Below are 17,657 nucleotides of genomic sequence, written 5' to 3'. Positions count from 1 at the left end.
GTCTCTATTCTAAGTGGTATAAAATTAGTTCAAAATTAAATATATATTGTGTTCTAGTCATGCACATTGTCTTAGCAATAATATTTTTGTAGAAATAAGAAGTTATTACTATATGATTCTGCAAAGTCCTATTGATATTATGTAATTTTTTTACACTTAACTCTTAATGATCAAAGATAATAATGATCAAAGATAATATTTTCTACCAGGTGGCAACAATAAACCCTAAAAAATCTTGGTACTGATAATAGCTATATGGTTCTAGCAAGTGACTTTATATCAATAAGCCGGTTTTCTCTTTTATGAAATAAGAACTCTAATGTCTATCTCACGGTATTGTGTTAAAGATAAAAAGGGAGAAGTGTCTACAAAATTTATTGAAAACTAAAAAGGACTAAATAAATGTGGGACATTACTATTATCTTGCATCTTTTAAATTTTCTTTATCTTACATTTGTTTAATTTTGTAATTATTTAGGTTTACCTCTGAGAGAATGCATTGCTCTACCCGATAGCTGATTCATGTAACAGTAATGACATTTAGAATAAGGATTTATAAAACTAGACAGGTAGGTATTTGGACTAACTATAGAGCCACTCTATATCATGCAGAATTTAAAATAGCAAAAAATAATGAGACATTAAAGTAGTTGAAGAAGCAGTTTTTATCTCATTTTGAGTGATGCATTATCTATCATTTTGAGTATATTGTATAACATATATCTTGAAAATCAGCTGTAGACTTCTTTGGCATTTACCATTCATTTGCGTGTTTCAGTAATATTCACATCAGAATTCATAAATCATCATATCTGATGGCACCTTTTCCATTAACATCTCAGAAATCTTAACAAGCTATATCTTTCAAGAGAAATGGAGGGCCGGCCCCATGGCTTAGCGGTTAAGTGCGTGCGCTCCGCTGCTGGTGGCCGGGGTTTGGATCCCAGGCGAGCACCGACACACTGCTTCTCAGGCCATGCTGAGGCTGTGTCCCACATACAGCAACTAGAAGGCTGTGCAACTATGACATGCAACTGTCTACTGGGGCTTTGGGGGAAAAAATAAATAAATAAAAATTATAAAAAAAAAAAAAAGAGAAATGGAGCATCTGTGATGATGAGATCTTCAAAGATCGAAAGAGAAGAATTTCATCCAAATCCTATGGATTGGTTCATCGTATTGATCCATCTGGACTGACTGATAAAAATATCCTTTATGAAGAGAAGCTCACAAAAGTTCTTTCCCTATAAAATCTGTAATTTATGAGGGCAAATAAGACACATCTCTCTTCTTTTCTTTCTAGTTCTCTCTTATCTTGCAAAAAACAGAGTTAGAAATTAAGCAAATACAAATAATTTCTATTTCATTCAGATCTATTCAACTTAAGTTAATTAAACTTCCAGTCGGAGGAAAGATGTATTAACCCAGAGTGACAAATCAGCAGAGAAGAGACATTTACTGGCTTTGGAATTGTATTTTGAAGGTTAGGTCACAGTGGAATTTTTATGAAATGTTAAGTAAAAGCAAATGACTACTGAAATTATGGCATTGCAATGCTAAAAACTATATCAGGTGTTGTGTGGAAATAAAATATATTATTTTTTCAATGTCTAAGCATTCTTCAGGAATTCCCCCAACACTTAGAAGTATCTGTACACTTAAATTATCTATGTGAATTTTTGGGGGGCTTCAATTTTGGTAAAAAGCATTGTATTTTTATAAAGCTAGGCCTAGGCAGTGATATTCTCTGGATGTGCTTCTGAGGAAAGATGATTTCACTGAAGCAGATCGAACAACTCAACTCTGTTAGCCGACTTGCCCAATCCTTGGTCCCTTTTCTTTCTTTCTTTCTTTTTTCCCCAGCCAATCTGGAAAGTTTTTAATTTGCTTTCTCTAGAAATGTTCTCGATGAGAGGTAGCTTAAGGGAGCAAATTGAAATTTCAAAGAGAGAAATACAGACATACCTGTGTTATTTAATTAATTTATTTACTTATATTGTTATTTTATTTTTGATGAGGTAGGGAGTAGACAAGTTGAGAAAAAGAGGAGAAAAGAAAGGAGTTTGAGCACCAGCCCCATGCTGTCCTGCCTGCGCATTCCAGTTTCCACTAGAATGATCCAGGGGCATAAAGCCCAAAGTCTCTGGACACACAGCTACCATCTCCTCCTTTGCCGCTTCTCTCCTTCTCTGGGAGGTGCAGGTAGTGGCCACGAGTACTCCTTCCTCACTAAAACGATGACAGGGCTGTCCAAGAGGTAAGGCCTTCGTGCTAAAAATAACCTGACAAGGTCACCACTTTGTCTGTCTGCCATGGTCTCAAGCTGTGTCCTCAGATACCCTGGGATTTCATGAAAATCTTCACCCAGCTTGCCTTCTGGCTCTGACTTCTCTCCCCAGCACTGTGAATTGGCTGTCGTGACCTGGCTGTCATCTTGACTGCTTGGCAGCAGCCTTCCAAGTGCCAGGCTTGGATGTGGCCTCTGCCTCGCACACTCCCTGTCTTCTCAGACTTTTGACTCCCCACATCCAGCCCTGAACCATTAGGATTCTTGGCCTGGCTTCCTCCCCAAGCAAGAGGAGCCTGCCAGTAAGAATGTGAACAAAACTAGTCAACATCGCAGTAAGGCTTTTCCATTTCCAGAGAAACACCTTCAAAAGAACCTAATGTTGATTTAAAACAGGTTCACAGAAAACAGGATACACAAACAAGAAAACCTTCTATCTCAAGAAAATTCATTTTTAAAAAGTGATCTATAAAGCAAAGTGGTTTACCCAAAGTGCTGGCTTCTAATTTTAATTTTCAGTTGGGTTTTGATTAATAGTAACAGAAATAGTGATAATTAAAAACAGCTATACAAATATCTGTCCTAAATAAAATAATAACTTTTTTTATGACTTGATTAAGAATTATAGTTTAAAATTATTTTATCTGAATTAGTGATGAAATATCAGAACTTCTATTCCTAGAAAATGGTCTCTAATATGGTATTCTGATTTGACTCATGAAGTGAGATTCCAAAGGGTGAAATGGAACAGAAATACCATCATCCTTTGAGAGGTCAGATCGCATGGGACTAGATTTCTATCGTTTTGTAGCTATAAAAATATTTAGCATTCTACAGGATCAGAATGGCCAGTACTAACTGTCAAAGATAATACAAATTTATTTTGATATTAATTCTCAGACAGTATATCCTTTACTAGCACAGCTCTACCTTAAAAAATATATTTATCTTCAAGTATTGAGTTAAATCTTCATTGATAGAGCTAACCAAGAAGAAGTCTTTTTTTCCTAAGTTTATACTTAAAATAAACAGTTGGATTTAAAGCTATTTAAATAATGCCAAAATAACTAGTCTCCTAAATGCGGCCTAAGGATCAAAATGGTTATTCTGCATCATTTAGACAAAAGAGAGATTGACATATTTTTAGTGTTTCAATTAGTTTTTTGATGAAATGATGATACAACTACAATGAATGTATTCTCAAAACCAAAATAAGAATACATGATGTGGTGAATTATTGTGCAAGAGGCAGTCCACTGTAGCTTAGAATTTCTGAAACAGTGCAATAGTTTATTGAAATAATAGGAGAGATAATTTTATATCTGGGATTTCATGAAAATTTGGTTTATGTAATTTCTGTAGTTGAAAAGGGAATCTTACCATCTTAGAAATAGGTCTGTTGGCTTTTCTGGGGAAGAGAGGCGTTTGCTCCAGAATTTTACCATTTTCCAAGCAGTTCTATTAATTTTTCAGCAGCCAACCTTTCTGTAAATAATGAGTAGAATTCTGATTTCTCCTGTTCTATGTTGATGTGCACATTTTCCCTAATTTTTATGTGTCCTCCAACTCTTAAAAATTTTCTTGGCTGAAATATATTAAATGAAAACAACTACTTTGAAGAGAGAAATTCTATCAAAAAGTGATTGTTTTATATGATGACGTCCCTCTTGTTCCCCTTCCTGTAGAGGGAAAAATCATGATAAATTACTGTTTTGGGCAAAATGACTGGTAGTTTGAATCTTGAGACAACACAGTTTACAGTTTAAATAGAATGCTTAGCAGTTCTTGAAAAGTTGTCATTAAAAAATATGTATAACGGACCAGCCCCGGTGACCTAGTGGTTAAGCTCGGCACACTCTGCTTCGGCGACCTGGGTTCAGTTCCCCGGGCGTGGACCTACGCCACTCATCAGTGGCCATGCTATGGCGGCAGCCCACATACAAAATATAGGAAGATTGGCAACAGATGTTAGCTCAGGGTGAATCGTCCTCAGCAAAAAACTAAATAAATAAATAGGTGTAACATGTTTTCTCAATTTCTTTAAAGGTTGTCTTTTTTTCTATATCTCTTTCATTTTTGCCAGCCATTTCCCATGATTTGTCCAGTGGAACTTACTCCCTGAAAACTCTTTTTCTGGCCCCCTGAAATTTGAAAAAAATCCCTTAATCCAGATGTCTGAGAAATGGATTGTGGCAAGGTGCATATCAGTTACATCATGGTTATCTTTCTGGTGATTAAAACATTTTCTGCATAGTTAATGTATGAAACATTAACACTGTAATGAAAACTACTAAGTAACTCTGACACACAATACAATGCCTGAAACCAGATGGGATAATGTTGTAAGTCATATCCGCACTAAATATTTTATCATTGTGCCATCCATTATGAGAGCTTGTTTCTTATCTTCAAGACAGCTCCATGGTACAAAAAAATTGAAGAGCTGACAATTATTACTTCCTTTTTGTTATATGGGCTGCCTAACAGGATTCTACAGCTAAGATTTGTATCCTAAATGGCTTGGCATGACTATCTCCATGTCCTCAGTTCTCTACGCATTCTAAATTCACTAGTCAGAAGACACACTCTCCCTCACTTTGTGTTCAATTTCAATTAGTAAAAGCTTTCAAGATTCATGACTTATCATGTCATAATTCTTAATAGTTAGATATTATGGAACTTAAGGACGCAAGGTAAACCCTTACTTTTAGCCTAAGCACATGACAAAAATGAAGAAGACTACTGCTATATATATTAAACAGATGAACTACCAAAGGCAGTTGCTGAAAAACCACGCGTTGACTTTTTGCCGGATTTAAATCGAGTTTTTCAATACACAGGTCTTCTCATTGATGAAACGGGAGCTGTTCATGTGGCACGCAGTGCTTTTTTCTCTCTGAAAGCTCTTGGAACGGGGGAACTACCATTCATAGATTTGGAAAGATTTTTTTCTTCTGCTTTACTGAGGGAAAAAAAGATCTCTATTTGAGGCCTGAAAAGGCAGCTTCCTAATCTAGTGGCATTCAAGTCACTTAAAATAGCTTTGAAATGAATTGATTTTCTTTTTGTCTTCCCCTTTCTTTCCCTTTTTTTAATATTTATCAGAAAGTTCACAAATTCCAACAAAAGTCACCCTTTCTACTTGGTGCTCATCAATTGTATGTACAGTGGCCAGACCCACTCAGTTAACTCCAGCACGGCCTAGCAGGCCTGCCTTCTGATTAACTTAATTTTGAATTAAGTTACTTTGGATTTATTTACATTTGGAAGGGACGAAGCATACATTCTGTGAGCAGTATAGGAAAGGAATTCCCTTGGAAACATACAGACTCTAAATTATGGAGAGAAGACTATATTCTTACAAAGAATTCCTGGTTTAGCTGCTAAATGGAAGGTTAATTAAGCCCCATAGTTCTTTTTCTCTGCTTCAAGCATCTGAATGTGTCTCCATCCTCCCTCATTCATTATCCTATATGTCTCAAAAAAATGCATCTTTCAATAGAAATGTTCATTGCTTGCTTAGGTAATATTTTTTAAAGAATTGTTTCCTAATTTATTCCGAATTCCCTTGTAGGGTGATCAACTTGTCCTGACTTGCTGGGGATTTTTCCTGAATTAGTGCTGAAAGTCCCATGTTTCAGGAACTCCCTTAGTCACAGGCAAAACAGGACAGTGGTCACCCGATCCCTCGTTTTCCTTTTTTATATTCGTGACTTTCTATTTAAGCGATGTTAGAGCTCGAAGTTGAGACCAGTTAAGCTAGACCAGAAACTAATTGGCAGATCTGTCAGTGGTGGTTCTTGAAGTGTTGTCCTCAGACCAGCAACAGCACCATCTGGGCATCTGTTAGAAATGCAGCTATCCAGGCCCTAACCCAGACCCGTGAATCATAAACTCTGGAGGTAGAAATCAACAATCTGTGCTTTATCAACCTTCCAGGTGATTCTGATGTATACTGAAGTTTTGGAATCACTAGTTTACAATAACAGGATTATTTTTGATTCATGCAAGTTTCCAACATCTTGGCCCCATCATTGTTGGATGTGAGAGCCAAAAGAGCTTAGAGAAAATAGAGTGAAAAGAAACAGCATTTTAAAAATTATCAAATGAGAAGGATTAAGAATGAAAACCTAAGTTATCAGGTCAGAGCTCTGCTCTTTATATTGCTATGCCAATTTTCAGTCTAGTGCCTTATGGGAATACGACCTCAACTTTTGAAAGAAAAGCAAATGCCTAACAGAACAAATTTGTTGACAGCAGCCTCTATATTTATCAAGTACCAAATATGCACAAGCTCTGTTGTAGTTGTGTTGTGGATTTTGTACTATAGGAATAGGGAATAGAATCCCCACTGACTTTCAGAAACTAAGACTCCAACATGATAAGACATAGAAAGAGATTGCTGAGGTAACTGTTACCAACCAAAAACATCATTGGGAGATTAAGTTAGGAACCCTTACGTGTGGCTGACAAGACACGCCAAGGCTTCTGCCCTAGAATGAGTCCCTTCTTGTGGATTCAAAAGAAAGGCACAAGGGCAAATTATCTGGTCAAGAAAAAAATACGACCAACTCCAATCAGCTTATCTCTCCTTAAAATAGAGACCTTGCCTTCTGAGGGAGAAGGTCAAGCCAGATGACCAGAGTTTCTGAACCATTGTGGAAATGAGCAGTGTTTGGGAACACAGGCACAGTGACCCTAGAGTACCTTCCAAAACTGGCAGCCCATGGCTCACATAGAACACAGAGAAGATTTTGGCCCACACAGGATTTTACACACACACACAGTTGCTAACATTTAAAATTTGGAAATTTTACATAAACGTTTTGCTTCTATCAAAATAATAATCAAAGCGTCTGGTAAAACTGGACCTGTATTTCTACAGTGACGGGAACTGACTAGAGTGGTACAATGAACTACTCCTTTGGTGTGGAGCTGTGTGCTCTCCAGTTGACCACAGTTGCTAAGACTATCATTGTCAATCGCCCTGCTTCACTCATTCACATCTTCTGCCTTTTCTTGTTGGCTGGTGTATGTGTGTGTTGAGGGGTGTGTGTGTGTGTGTGTACGGGTGTGTGTGTGACTCTTGCCTAGTTTTATGCCTGCTTTTACTTGGTGGAATTCCAGTTCAAACTAGAGGGGTCCATTTTGAGGGACATTTCGGAGATGTAAGGCTTAAAGATATGAAGATCTCAGCTTTGATTGGCCAACTGTTGGATCCTGCCTAAATCCCCAGAGGACTGGACAATTCCTGCTAAGGCTTTGTGCTTCAGGAGCCTCTGATCTCCCTCCTGCTTGGTCTGATCCTCCTGCCCCTTCTCCTTCTCATTAGCTCCACTATCAATTGCCTGACCCAAGTCAAGCCTTCTTTGACCTGGTCCTGATCATCGCCTCCTTCTGAGGGCTTCTGCAACCATAAGCTAACCTGGCAACTTGATTCTCTCGCTTTCTTAACCCCAAATTTTAGTCAGTGATAGGAATAGCTAAAATTTCTGATAAATTATCCTATGACATGAAAGTTAATCCAACATGACCTTCTCGAGTCACACGATCCTCCTAAAAAATGGCCAATGCCAGTAAAACTAATGGGTCCTGGATTTAAGAGGGAATTAAAAAGTTGAATCACCTTTTTTTAAATAGGTACTGTCTCAAATACTTTTCCTCAGAATAATGTATGTTCTAATATGCATATGATATGCATGGCACAAAGTGAGTTCAACAGATAACCCTTATCACTGTGTATGAATCTACTCCTGGTGTAATTGCCTCAAACAGATCATAGATTGGGCAGTTTTGGGAAGCATCTCAAAAGTTGCAGTTCAATATTTTTGTTTTCTAAGCTTTTGAAATCTCTTGCCTTTCTATAATTTCTAATACATTCAAGACGTGGGAAATCTAGTTCAAGTGATGCAAAGGTAGAAAGAATTGCTCACCTGATCCCTTAGGACATTATGAGTATCATTCAGATATTTCTAGGACAGAATGTGCCACCTGATAGCCCGGTGGCATAGTGGTTAAGTTTGAGCACCGCTTCGGCAGCCTGGGGTTCACAGGGTCAGATCCCGGGCACAGACCTCCACACCGCTTGTCAAGCCATGCTGTGGCAGTGTCCCATATAAAGTGGAGGAAGATGGGCACAGATGTTAGCCCAGGGCTGATCTTCCTCAGCAAAAAAGAGGAGGATTGGCAACAGATGTTAGCTCAGGGATAATCTTCCTCACCCAAAAAAAAAAAAAAAAAGTATAGCAGATCACTTTTTGCATGGCACCTCCAAGTTACAGACCATTGGAGGTGTGATAAAATTGGAGTTTGATGTACAGCTTATTTTTCTAATATTTTCTCATGACACCTCCTCCTGCTGATCCTCCTTAAGGAGAGTGAATCCATTGTTCCCTCCACTCTCGTCGTAATAGAGCCTATCACGCTTTGGTATACAAATTATATGCTGTTTATTTCTTCACCCCCAGTGATTAGCACAGAGTCTGACACATGAGAGTTCAATCAGGCCCACCCCAAAAGTCTCAGGGCCAAGACAGAAGTACAAATAGATTCCATATGCCATCCAGCTAAATATTTACAAGTTATACCTCAAGCTTCACCTAGCAGCCCCATTGTCGGTACCCCAGGGATCTCCCTGTGACCTGGAGGATGAGGAATCCACTCGTCTGAGTCAGCCCGACCAAGTGGTAACACAGATCTGCAGGGACAGGGCAGAAGCTGTTCCCAAAGCCAGAACTTTTGGGTGGTGACTGGACCCACCCAAATCAAGTTGCCTGCTGGAGGAGGTGTCCTTATCCCCAACCTCATTTTGTGGACTCAGGATACCCAGGCGGTTTGAAGCACTGCCTATACCACCATAGCAGAAGAGGGGAATATTTTCTGGGGACTTTGTCTGCTTAGACACACATTTTGGCGATTTGAGGTAGCCAAGTTTGAACAATCAAACCTCCTTCTCTGGATTACGATAGAGGCTGTGATCTTCTCCCACCTCTAGACACATGTAGCCACACATGCACACATATAGACATATACACACACACAGACACACATAGGGACAGACAATCATAAACATATACACACACAAACACAAACTTGTGAACCATCAGACTCTATACTGTGGCCTTTGCGGCACCCAGTTCAGCTCTCATCTCCCTTTCCTATAATTCCCGTTTGCTCAATTGGTTATAGAACTCTCTAAAAACTTTTTTACAAGATTAAAAAATACAAAAATAGACTTTTGTTTCAGTGGCTCGTTATATGCAGAACTCTCAAAAGGCCAGAGTCCAGTGCAACAGCCATTCTTGCCGATGTCTGTGAGTCTGGTACTGTGCTCAATGAATGTTGGTTAAATTAAATAAAATCCTTAGGAAAGAAACCACCCGTAATAATTTCTAAAAACTTGTGATTTTTTTTGTCACGAAGCACCTTTTTTTACTTCAGAATATCAGCATATTTAAGAGGAAGCAGCTGTTCTGCTCCCTTGCTAGCAAGCCTGGGTGAGACTTAAATTCATGCAGGGAAGAAGGAAATAAATTGTATATAATTCTAAGTCTTCAATCCACAGGAAAATACAATGAGCATCTTTGGGGTGTAATATTAATTCGTGTTACCTGGAAAGAAACTTAAATAACTCACCTCTGGTTCTCCCACTTGGGTTATGAGATCTATAACTAGGAGAATAAATTTCTTACCCAGACCATGTAACTTGGATGCTCTATTTTATTATCTGGAATTCAAATTGTTGATATTTTCTGGAATATTTTCTTATGCTTTAATGGATTTTTTTTAAAAAAGGATTTACGGTGTTTTTTATAAGGATGAGGGTCACTCTCAATACTGATAAGTTTCTTTTCATTCTCAATGAAAGCCCCACAAAGTATTAGCAATCTTTTTGATGCCAAAGCCAAATGGCGACAGTTGCAGTAATGAATATTTGCTGCAGGGTGCTGGCAGAAAAACAGTGCAGAAAGGCAAACCCAAACTATCTCAAGCCTTTCTCTTCCCACTGAACTGCGCCCATTATTTTCGACTCCCTGTCACATATATTGTTCCTAGAGGGTCATTGGCTGAATAGTGCAAAGAAATCTGAATCTACCTTTGAGAAACATTAAGAAAAGTAAATCGTTATTCTAGTTTCTCACCTTTTGGGAAAAAAAAACAAAAGAAAAAGGTGCATTAAGAAAGGCCTGTGCGTTACTCTTATGATTTTGCACAAGAGGTTATTTGAGAGCTATAGGATTTTTTTCCCTCCCCTCCTCCTAAATGGATTCCAGGAACTTAATACTTAACATAAATGGGTGATTAGATGTACATGATTGACTCTAGCTTGGACCATGTTTAGTTTCTTTTAAAGTCAAATTAAGATGCTATCTTCAAACACATGTAATAAATCAGGACCAACTTGAATTAACTGAAAGGGAGATGGTCAGTTCTTTTATGAAAAACTCAAAATTTTATCAGTAAAAAAAAAATAAATGAAGAACATGTGCTTCTGAGCCATGTTTGTCTGAGTTCAAATCATTGCACTATAGCTCGCAGCTCTGGCATTGGGCAGGTTCCCGAATCTCTTCCTACCTCAATTTATTCTCTAAGATAGGGGATAAAAATGGTATGCCCCTCTTAGGTTTTTATGAGGATTGAATGAGTTAATACCTGTAAACACTTTAAAAGTGTCTACAATCATTAGCTATAATTGTTGTTCATTCATTCTTTATTTTCTTTCAATAAATATTTTTGAGTGCCTTTTTCATACCAAGTATAAGTGCAAGGATATAGCAATGAACAAAACTGATTAAGGATTGTTAAGTCTATTATTATTATTTCAAGTCATTATGGGATCTCTCATAAACCACTTAGTACATGATGGATGTTTATTGACCTTTTCATCTTCATTGGCTTAATATAGAACCTATCACAAAATAACTGCTTAATAAATGTTGATGGAATGAATTTGAATACATGAGTCATTGCAATGTAGGATCACAAGTACTGAATTTGGAATTGGGAGATGCGATGTTAAGTACTAGTTTATACCCTAGAGTACTATGTAACCTTGAAAAAATTTACTGAAATTTCCTAATCTAAAAACCAAGAAAGTTATACTATGAAACCAGTAAGATCCCTTCTGACTATGATTCTACAAAGTAACTGAAATGATGCGTTATTTGTTAACTATTTATAATTCTATTTTTCTTAAATTTAATAAACTTTTAATTTTAGAATAGTTTTAGATTTACAGAAAAGGTGCAAGAATATTCTAGAAATTTCCCATCTACCCTGTATCCAGTTTCCCTATTGTTAACATCTTACATTACTGTGGTGCATTTATCACAACTAAGGAAACAATATTGATACATTATTATTAAGTCCATACTATATTCAGATTTCCTAAGTTTTACCTAATGTCCTTGTCTTTTGCCCCAGGATCCTGATCAGAGTACCACATTATATTTAGTCATCATGTCTCCTTGGTCTCATCTGGACTGTTAGAGTTTCCCAGACTTTCCCTGTTTTGATGACCTTGACAGTTTTGAGAACGATTGGTCACGACTTTTATAGAATGTCCTTAAATTTAGGTTTGTTTTATGCTTTTCTCATGGTTAGACAGGGGTTATGAGTTTTGAGGAGGAAGCTCACAGAGGTAATTCTCATCACCTCATATCAAGAGTATATGCTATTATCATGATCACCAATTTAAGATTCTTTTTTAACAAGTGGATAAGAACTATGTGTAATTGGTAATTTAATGTACCATATTAAGCAAAATCTCTTTGATATATGTAATTTTCTATGCAACGTGTAAAATAGTTGATTCTCTTTGAATACCACATTATCTTAAAATATGTTTATCTTTTTTCATTAAGAAAAGTCCCCTTCACCACTGATAAATGAAAAGTAAGTGAAAAATCCATATCTTGTTATACATTAATAGTAATCCTACCTTTATGGACTCAAGATCTATGCATTAAATTTAAAATGAAAAATTTCTGTTTGTATTCTTTCAAATTACCTGCAAACTTGATAAAATAACAGCTCTGTGCTCAGCTATGTGGTCTAAAGGATGCAACAATGTAAAAGCTCTGGGACGTTAAGTGTTTTGATACTAATTCCCTAAGCTTGTCTCATGCAAGGGACTTGCCTTAAGAAATGTTAATACTTCACTAAGCCCTAGGCATAGAGAATCTGGTGTCTCTAATCTTGTGGCATCTTTGGTATAAATGTACATTATCCTCTGGGGTTGGGAAAGACACTAATGTAGTTGTCACAGGGGTTGGAAGATCCATGGTTTTGTTTATTGTATACTTTTGTTATGAATTTCGCTGTAAATAATAGGGAACTTGGTTTAGGATTACTATGATCTATGCTATGTACAATTTTTAGATTAAAGCATAAAATAAACATTGTCAATCCAGAGGAAAAGTTGTTAGAGAATTTCTTGGGATATCCTTACATAAATTTAAATGAAATAAATACCTACAATATCATACTCTGGCTCCAGTATGAGCCATACTAAGCTTAAATATATCTGTATTTATGGTTGTCACTTCCCATAGAACTGATGATAAGACAATTTAATGGTTTTAGCCCACTGCTGTTTGTGACCTTACTATGGAGAATCACAATCACGGCCAAGAGTATCTTTCAAAACATTTTTTTTTTCAAAATCCCTGATTTCTTTGTTCCATGAAACACTCTGCCATGGCTCACCATATACTACGTGTGCGACCTTGGGAAATTTCCTTAACTTCTGGCATTTCCTTATTTTCACAAGTTTGTGTGAAGGTTAAATAAAATTATGCATGTAAAACAGCAAATTAATGGACCATTTGTTATTTATTCACAGACACACATGCACATGCTTTCGAACAATCATTTGTGGTTTATTGGGAGCAGTGAATAGCTACTAGACTATCTTAAAGTAGTCATTGTGTTTTATGCCATATCTAGGTTCTCAGAAATATTTTCTGGCTGTTACCTGATATTTTAATATTGGTACCTTAGTAGGCTAATCAGTAAAAACTAATCGGGAAATGGACCATTCAGTGTTCAAGGGAGTAAATGTATTCTGGTGACAAAACTTGACGTTAGAGTAATTTTATTTATTTTTCTCCAGCCACGAGAGACTAATCAACAGTATGATTTTTTCTTTTACATGTTGGTGGATATTCTCCATGACACTGAAGGAGGTTTGCTTGATGATCTTAGCAGTTAAATGAGTAATTAAGAATGTGTGAAGTGTCAGGTAAAGGAAATAAGATCCAGATGAATTGTGTTATACAACAGCCTTCAACGAGAGCCCATTTCTCTTCTTATTGACTAGTGTTTCTGATGCCATATTTGGGAAAGAAGCCATAAGCAATCTCATGTATATTCTCACCCCTATGTCTGGATCAAAGGGGATACCCAAGTTAAAAGGCATTCTGTAACTGCAGTCAACTCTTGATAATATGAGCTAACAAGAAATAAGCGTTTATGAGGACAACACTTCATTGCAGGCAGACCACTGTCCTTTATAGCCACTGCCCAATCCATTTATCATGAACTTTTCAGTGTGGCATTAGATAGTGACCACAGCAGCATATGGAATGAGAAACAGTTCCAAGAGCAGCTGTAGCTGGAGAGACAGCCTGAGAATATTTTGAACAAGAGGTTAAGAACCAGCCAACCGGGAGACAGAAAAAATAGCATAAGAATGGAAAGGATATGAGCATAGGGCTGATTTGCAATTTGCTGTTGGATATGGCAAACATTGCTAACATCATGGTAATTGGCATATTTGGAATGAGAGCTGTGTATGCCCAAGTGAGTTAGGACAAGGTAGTTTCACTTTAGATGTTGACCTCTCCAGATTTAGAATCAGACTTTGGAGCCAGAAGGGTTGTGGGGTTACAGTGCATCAACGCTTTCATGGTCATCAAACTCTTGAAATGATGTGACATTAACACCGTGTAACTAGTGTGTAAATTCCTTGTAAAGAGTGGCCATTGATTTTTGAATACTGTGTCACAAACTTTCCGAACACAGCCTGGTATAGAAAACGCATTTAATAAATATGCTAGTCTAGAGTTCCTCTTATTTGTATATTAATGATTTTTGTACCTGGTGTTGAATATGCAATTCTTTGTAAATAGGGCAATGAGTTTCTAAACTGTTGATCTGGACAAAGCAATATGTCATCAGGGTTCCATTTTGTTCTTTTTCTTTGCACAAGTGTATACAAAAGGATCAGTACTTATTTTGTTTTAATTAAAGAAAGAAATGTAGAAGGAAAATAGAAAGACAAGTAGTCAAGAAAATTTAAAATATCTTGAAAGCATTTATCATCTATTTTAGTTTTTAAAAAGCCATTTTTGTAGAAATATATGTATACAAAGTACAATACATTGTAAAGGTTATTTTATTAAGGCTATACGTTAACAAGAAAATTTTGTGAGCATGTTTATTTACCCCATAGAAAAAATTTAACTTGCATTTGTGTATATTTTCAAGCATTGTCTGAATATTTTATATCAATATATGAAACTACATGTGGGTCATCTATGTAAATTTCCTCATGAGATGATTGACTCATAGTTGACAAGCAGCAAATGCTAGCTGCTCTTATCATTATTAGCAGAATGTAATATTAGTGATACATTTCCAAATAGGGAAAGATAATGCCACTGTTTTTTCCTCTTTTTTTCTACGCTATTTTGAATGCAGACAGTACCGCAGAGACACCAGCAATATCAACGACGACAACTGTGGAAATTCGCAAAAGCAGTGTTATGACGACTGAGATCACCTCTAAAGTGGAGAAAAGCCCCACGACAGCCACTGGCAATAGCTCATGTCCTTCCGCGGAGACTGAGGAAGAAAAGGCAAAACGGCTTCTTTACTGTTCGCTATGCAAGGTTGCTGTCAACTCCGCCTCGCAGCTGGAGGCGCACAACAGTGGTGAGATGCAGCGATTTCTTTTCTGTCTCAACAGCTCTGCAATTATCTTCCTCCGAATAGATTAGATCTTTTGCAGCAGGGGACATAGGGATGGTGGAAAACTGGCAATTATGACATAGAATTCATTAACCGTTAAAAAATAAAAATGACATGCAAAGTGTCATTTACATAGGGAGAAGGGAGGGTTTCCAGGGCCCCCGTGCCATGTTGTATATGTGTTTGCATGTGTGGATGTGTGGATGTGTATTTTATTAAACATTAGGAGATAAAGTAAAATATAATTCTAAAGTATAAGCTTTGCATTTATTTGATTTCTAGATTGCTGTGTATTTTCATGTATTTGCTTCTAAATGAAGTTTTCTAGAGTTGTACCAATAATATAGTTGCACAATTTGGTTGCCTAACTCCATGAATTTTTGGCTAAAACTTTGCTATTATGGTTTTTATGGCAAATAAAGTTGTTTGGGCTAAATCTATATGACGTTTTAGAAAATGCTTTACTATCTCTACAAGTAATATTTTATCTACTCTCTCTGACAACCTAAAGATACTGTTATTATTTGATTGAGGCTCAGAGAAGGCACATGACCAATTAAGTGACTGAACTGTGATTCAAATTGATGTCTCTCTAACTTAAACACTAAACTTTAGCGTATAACAGAAAATACTGCTAAATCAGGAAGAAATGCTTTCCCAATATGTTTGGATTCCATATACCTGTTTTATATCTATATCTATGTATCTATATAGAGAGAGCTATTATATAGTCATGTCTGTAGCTATCTATCTAGATATATGTAGAGTATTTATCTATGTATATCTCTAGATATTTATATAGATAATATATATTTTATATATATATATATATTTATCTCCTGCTTGAGATTTTATCCGTCCCTTTTGCCTAAGATCAGCTTCTCTCTGAAAGACTGGGTTCATTGCCAGGACTCTGTTGGCAATTACAATAGAAAAAGAATCATTTGTGAATCATACCCTGAGTTAATATTGCAGCTGTATGTTGACTGAGTTATTGACCAATCATTGTGCTGCACTAGTAATATTTAAGTATTGACTTCAAGGCTCTAAGGAAGTAATTGCAGATGGAGAACAATTCCTTCAGCACATATCTTCCTCCTGCATACAACATTAGTTGTAGTCAGGGAGAGTTCATGAGTTCAGAGGCTGAGAAACACAGAGAAGCATCTGGCCCCAAATCAGAATCTATACCATGTAGTTTTGCCTCATGTTTACTCACGCAAATACCTTCTTCCTGGATGCAAGATAACTGGGAGAACATAAACATCATTGGAAGTCCATGTATTTCTCAAGAATTCTTGATCATTCTGCATAGTGACAGAGAAACACATTCATTTTGAGGGAGGATCAATTTTGACAGATAAACCATTCTCTTAGAGGCTGGAGTTAATTTATCAAGAATTTGGATGTCCTTTCTGAATTCTTATCAGAAACACCTGATTAAGAAGCAAAGAGAAATTACTTATTTGATTAATATCACATCAGGTCAACATTTTTCATATTCCAATTCTATAGTCCTCATCTCTGCTTTGTGTGTCAGAATTACCCACAGAGCTCTAAAAATATATTCACCAATGATGTTTTAAAAATATGTATATTCATATATTTTATGAGTATAAAAATATAAATATATTTCTTTAAATATAAATATATATTTATGTATATAAACTATATTTCCTATATCCAGGGACTCTGATTATTATATAATAAGAAGCTATAGTGTTTGGGAAAAGAAAACAACAAAAAACCTATAGGTGTTATGCAGGCAGAGCTGAGAGCTGCTATAACCATCTCATCTGAGAGTTTAAGGCAGTGAATGTAGTTGTCTCCCTTACTTGAATCCCTTTTGAACCCCTGTAGAGGAGTGTCCCCTCCAAACCTTCAGCCTATCCCGGGGGCTGCGGCCACTCCCCTTCCCTCCAAGCTGCTGCTTGGGTTTTCTTATCCCTGTATTTTCCTTCCTACATCAGAAATCATTTTCCAGAATCTGGGACTAATGCTCATTTTAAGACTCACCCTAGACTTGCATTAGCCGGCTGTGCCAGGACTGGAGGTGGCAAAGGAAGAAGAAAATATACACAACTAGATGCTCTTCCATGCCATTTGCGCATTATTTTTGATCTCTAGATTCAGCTCTATTATTGGCAACTGGAACAGCGTGGGGAGGCTCATTGTGTCTGAGACTTCCTCTAAATGTAGGCGAAGGTGAATGCGGTCCGTCCTGTATCCACACACTGCCACTTGTACACTGGCTTCCTGCATCTTTCCCTTAGGGCCTGATATGGGGAGACCCGTGGGGTGAGCGTACAGGAGAGAGGCTCTGTATAAGCTCACTCTGTCAGGAATCGGCGTAGTAGTCACAGGATTCATCATAGGGTTATTCTGGTGTGTTTTAGTT

At 37.0% G+C, this 17,657-nt stretch overlaps 1 protein-coding gene across 1 annotated transcript in view; it reads left to right on the top strand.

Moving 5' to 3' along the window:
• The window catches only part of LOC131413217 (zinc finger protein 385D), a 278,387-nt gene that overhangs the window by 248,773 nt on the left and 11,957 nt on the right, over positions 1-17,657 (top strand). Inside the window, exon 5 of the mRNA XM_058553843.1 lies at positions 14,990-15,223. Coding sequence (XP_058409826.1) covers positions 14,990-15,223 — 234 coding nt within the window. The remainder of the gene's footprint in view (positions 1-14,989; positions 15,224-17,657) is intronic.

This window comes from Diceros bicornis, chromosome 2 (assembly GCF_020826845.1).
Source record: "Diceros bicornis minor isolate mBicDic1 chromosome 2, mDicBic1.mat.cur, whole genome shotgun sequence".
In the NCBI taxonomy this organism is placed as follows: Eukaryota; Metazoa; Chordata; class Mammalia; order Perissodactyla; family Rhinocerotidae; genus Diceros; species Diceros bicornis.
Note: the sequence above shows the minus strand (reverse complement) of the source record. Positions and strands in the feature narration are given on the sequence as shown.